Source organism: Limulus polyphemus, unplaced genomic scaffold (genome assembly GCF_000517525.1).
Source record: "Limulus polyphemus unplaced genomic scaffold, Limulus_polyphemus-2.1.2 Scaffold2990, whole genome shotgun sequence".
Taxonomy (NCBI): Eukaryota; Metazoa; Arthropoda; class Merostomata; order Xiphosura; family Limulidae; genus Limulus; species Limulus polyphemus.
Genome location: NW_013668600.1, coordinates 11,172 through 16,437, shown reverse-complemented (window position 1 = coordinate 16,437; position 5,266 = coordinate 11,172). Strand labels below are relative to the sequence as shown.

Genomic DNA, 5,266 nt, shown 5'->3' with positions numbered 1-5,266 from the left:
TACTCTCTGACTGTAGATCAATTACTCACTACCTACACATTGTTCCGTCACGTTGTGACCATCTTATATATACCAGACTGACTACCCCCAATCTAGTAAATGCTAGGGCATTCACGAAAGAACAGGATATTTCTAGAAAACGTGGCGTGACACTAGTCACGCGACCTCGCTGACGCAACAATATATTAAGCTACCTGTGCAAAACAATCCATAATAAAAGTATAATAATAATAAAAAGTAGTAAAATGAGTTACAATAAACATTCTAACCAATACTGTTAATGAAAGTAACGATAAAGAAATTATATTATTGATCTCCCTTACATTTATTTGCAGTATATCTATATTTTTATATTTATGTTTAATATTCTGAGAAATCTAGAACAAACTTAGATAGATTTGAACGAAATTTTCGAGTTCAGTTATCTGTTGACTGCTTTATTAAACGATAGACAGTAAAACAATGTCGAACATGTATGTCTGATATAAGATTCCCCCTTATTATTGGCGTGGATGTTCCATTCCAAGTATAATTATGATTAATGTAAAATATTTCCAGGTCAAGTAGGTTCGTTTCACAAAATTTGGTAATCTAGAAGATTTTAATCTTTCGGTTTAACTATGCACAGGATAAATATGTAAACAATAAAATATACATTGATTTGCTAAAAGTATCAGAGGTATTATTGAAACCAATCTGCTTTTGCTACGTTTTACATTTTCTGCAAACTGTTATTTTTTTTCTCTTTGTTGTATGTAGCGGAATTAAAAAGCGTGACCCCCAGTGTACCAATGGAAGATCTAAGCGGAGGCCCAAAACAAATCTCAGCAGAGGATCAGTCAGTGTTAAATGATAGTGTTGTGTTAAACCACTCCTCATGTACAAATCTGGTGGAAGAAGAAGAAAAGGTCAGTCACATTAAGAAATAAAAGAATGATTTAAATGTTTATAAACATGTTTAATATTCATGTTTTATACTTTTCGTTAAGGTGAATCTCCTACATCTTACACCAGTAACTTTTTTTTTCCCTTTCTTTAACGATCTTAATCCTAACTAGTTTGGGGTCGGCCCGGATTTTTTGTAAGCCAAGAATTTTTACACCCGAGTGGCTGGCGCAGTCGGCAACCATATAGAACGAGCATGTTCAGTGACGGAGATTCTATCTCGTGACCCTCAGATTGCGAGTCGAGCGTCCTAACCGCCAGGCCTTGTCCACACCAGAACTATCCTGGCGAAATACTTCAGAACGGTGATTTATTGTTGTTGTATTTTAGCGGCGGCATAGCGCTCATAGAATGGCTCCGAGTTTTTCAAGTACAAACACTTAGCTCATAGCTCCGTCGTCTCTTGACCATTTTGAGATCTAATAACAGTTTTGGACTCAGGAGGTCAAACCCTTTCGATAGATATATTTCACCGTGCCCAAGGTCTCATAGATTAATTTACTCTAATCCTGCCTAAAATAATTTCAATTTGAGAGTTGGCTGGTAGAAATCATGATGAGTAATAAAATCGAATCGGTATACGCGCGCCTCACACTTCTATACAAGTTGCGATGAGCAAAGCTCGTACACCTGGAACACAGAAACATGATTTTTTCTTATTCATAAGTTGCTTTGGTGGAGTGCTTTTTATAATTACTTTGTAATTCAACTAGTTTTTAACCAAAAATCCTTACTGAAAAAAAAATGTTTATCATAAACCATAATAAATTTACTTCGCTTGCTCGAATGAAAAAACACTTAAAAATCGATATATCACAGTATAAAGTTGTGAGCTTGCCTCCCAGAGTTAGTGCTAGAATGATACTGACCTAACGCTGAACTATCACATACATTCTGCTTCATACTTGAGAGTTTATTTTTGTTTTAGAGCAAAGCTATAAGATGGTATACCTGCACTCTGTTGAACCCCGGATTTTAACTTTATAAGTTCGCGAACTTACCACTTACTCACCGTGGAGTACTTGAGAATTGGCTGGGCTTTATTTGAATTATTTGTAAAAGTCAGTGTAGTAGCGTGAAATGGCCCATTATGAATGTGTTTAGTTTTTTATATATTTGGTTCACGGTTCAGGATCGCCACATGTAATTTATAGCTGGAGGAATTATCACTTTTGTAATGAGAAATAAATTCGTATAGTGAGATTATTAAGCGATGTAGAGAGCCAAAAAGACAGAAAATATTGAAGAAGGGAGATTTCATTGTTTTCGAAAGAAGTGAAAAAACTCGCACAGTAGAGCACATAGGGCAGCAACTGGTTTTGAAAACACATCCCACCAATTGGGAGCAAGCTCTGACCCACAAATTGAAGGCTATAATTACGAAAGAGAACTCCTCACTCCCTCAAAATATAAAAGATAAAATGATGTTTCGATGAAACTGAGCATATCTGTCAACACTGTTAACAAAATTGCGGAAATGAATGGAAACATAATATCATTTGACCATATACCAGTTAAATCACCCGATATAGCTCCAATGGACTTTGTGTTTTGTTGGTCTACCTAAACGTGGTATTGACAGCTAATGCCTTCGTACAGTGGTGGATCTGTGGAAAGTTTGTAAATATGCATAATGTAATACTGTTCTCGCCATCCTCTGCAGAGGTTTGTTGAGGTAATATTTACATGATGTAATTGTTCGATTTAGGGTACTTACTAAACCTGTACTAAATAAAAAAGTAACTAAAAGGTGTTTATAGCAGCCTGTGAAACGAAACGAAGCTAAATTATTGCAAAGTTAAGTGAATGTAAAGTTTTAATGAAGGCAAACGTAGCTGAATATACAGAAACGTCTGAATGCCTGTTCACAAAGTGATAAGCATGTGGTTTTGAACGAACTGCGCATGTGTATTTTAGACCTAAATAAGTCGAAAAAGCCCTCATAGGAATTGTATTTAGAGTAACGTTCATTTTTTTAGGAAATTACACGCGGGTTAAGTATTGTTTGTGTGAAATACTTTGCAAATGAAAAATAAAGTTGAAATCAAAGCCAGTCGTCACGTGATGATAAAGATATTGTGCCATCGTGTAGCACACTCGTTGGATTAAAATGTTTGACTAACTAGAAACGGGTTAGGTGATTCTGAATGGAAAAGCCAATATGCAATCTGGACTCCTCAGACAAACACCCTTCTAACAATATAATGCGAGAAAAGTTCCGGGCATACAAACAGAGAAATATAAGCGATTATTTACATAGATTTTTTGTTCAAAGCAATCCGCTTTCAAAGTCAAACTTGACTGTACGAATTTTAAAATTGCATTTATAAAAGTGACTAATTATTTTCAACAAAACAATACAAACCAAGAATCACATACAGATTCCAAGAGTTGAGCGTTATTTTTCATAGTAAGAATTACATAATTAAAGCTTGAAATAACGAGTAAAAACCTATGAACAATAACAATGAGCACCGTATTATTTTGTTAATTATAAGATGGATTAAGTGACGTGAAGCCACCATTCAAGTTCTTTGCGAAAACATTCATGACCCAACAAACGTAGCTTTTCTATTAAACAAACAGTCAAACTGGCACGTCTTTCAATACTTTTGAAACGTTTATTTTATTTTTTTGTCAGTTATTTCTGTACTGACATACTTATAGTATTATAATATTTCGCTGGCCTTAGTTCAGATGGCGAACAACCCTAGCTAAATGCCTAATTTTCCCACCAGATACCACCCAAAGTCAAAGTGTTGAGATCCAAAAAATAACCTCATGGTCACATTGCTTATGGGTTTGCCTATATCGGTATAAAATATTTTGTCCCTAGTTGCTTTTATCAGAATTCAAACACCTTTACGTCTAAAACCAACATGGTGATTTTGATATAATATACAGGAGCTTGCGCGTGGTAGCTTTATATTGTAGTTTAAGACTTGTGTCGACCAGATGTATGATTTTATCCAGTTGTTACGCAGTTTAAGTAGTTTGTCCACCTCTTGTTTTACGGGGTTGTGATTTACTGTTAATGTCTAGTGCAATCATGCCTGAGTCAAGAATACATTTAATGGTCCAACTGGTATTGCAGAAAACCTAACAAGAAAAAGCCATTTTTTAAATTTTCTTCCCGCTTAACACTGCTTTTATATTGCATGAATTTCAGATGGAGACATTTTGAGTTATACAAATTTTTATAGCTTAGGTTGTTACGAAAATACCTGCAAAATATTTGTCAGTTTCTTTGTGTGTTCTTTCGTGATTTCTATTTAAAAACAAAAACTCTGTAACGTGATGTTAAATCCCGCTGTAAACAGAAAGAATGTTTGTTTCCAAATTTCGCATAAAACTACTCCCTAATTTTGAATTAATAGAGTAGAAAGAAAGCAGCTAGTTAACAGCAACCATCGCCAATACATGGGCTATTATTGTCTGATCGAATAGTTGGATTTGACTGTCACTCGTATAGCGCATTTACGATCCCAAAGTTCGGAGTGCGTTTTGGGGGCAAATGTGCTGACAACCTGAATTATCGGATTTACAGGCTTACCGCGTAAGTCATCGGCGAAGGAAAAACGAAAAAAGACGTACTGAAAAATACTTCGTTTCGCGATAGAGGGAGACACCATCCAGATTTCAGTTTTAAAAACCTGAAATAGCTTGGTGTGATTCGTTTCGTTTTTGCTTACTGATATTATTAAACACACTTCGTTAAGTGTAAGTTCGTAGGCAAAGAGAACGTTCAAGAAGCATAAAGTATTATATTAATTTTTAAAGATATTTGTAACCATGCAAATCGTCATCACAATTTTTTGACAGAAGCCTATAAAATAAAAATGCATGATCAAGAAACGCTTAGGCTTTGCATTTAGATAACGTTTCCTGTCTCCTGTAAACAAAATCCTATTGTATGACTTGAAAAGTGGGCATAAAGCATTCTGAACTAAGGCCAGCAATTTGTACGTTTTGACTAATATGTATACTCCTGAACAATATTTATTTTAATATGATAATAGAAATTCCAAATGAAATTAACTATGCCTTTTCCTAGGTCAAAAATGGTACATTAACATTTCCGGCCAATGTTGACGGAATAATTGGAAATATCAGAAAAGGTAAGTCAAACGAAAAAAAAAAAAAAGAAAGAAAAGGAGTTTGTGTATATAAACGTATATTAAAAACTTATGAGTGATATAGTAAGATAAATATGGGACATAATTTTAAAACCATATTATGTTTAACATGATTATTGTTTCAGCACTAAAATTAAAGCAGAAAAACAATCTTTTTTTTTTTTGGTATTTAACATTATGAAACA

General features: G+C 34.4%; 1 protein-coding gene across 1 annotated transcript in view; it reads left to right on the top strand.

Moving 5' to 3' along the window:
• The window catches only part of LOC106468388 (sodium-dependent phosphate transporter 2-like), a gene marked incomplete at its 3' end in the record, with an annotated part of 58,558 nt that overhangs the window by 44,173 nt on the left and 9,119 nt on the right, over positions 1–5,266 (top strand). Inside the window, exons 8-9 of the mRNA XM_022396730.1 lie at positions 760–908; positions 5,000–5,063. Of these exons, the coding sequence (XP_022252438.1) occupies positions 760–908; positions 5,000–5,063 (213 nt within the window). The remainder of the gene's footprint in view (positions 1–759; positions 909–4,999; positions 5,064–5,266) is intronic.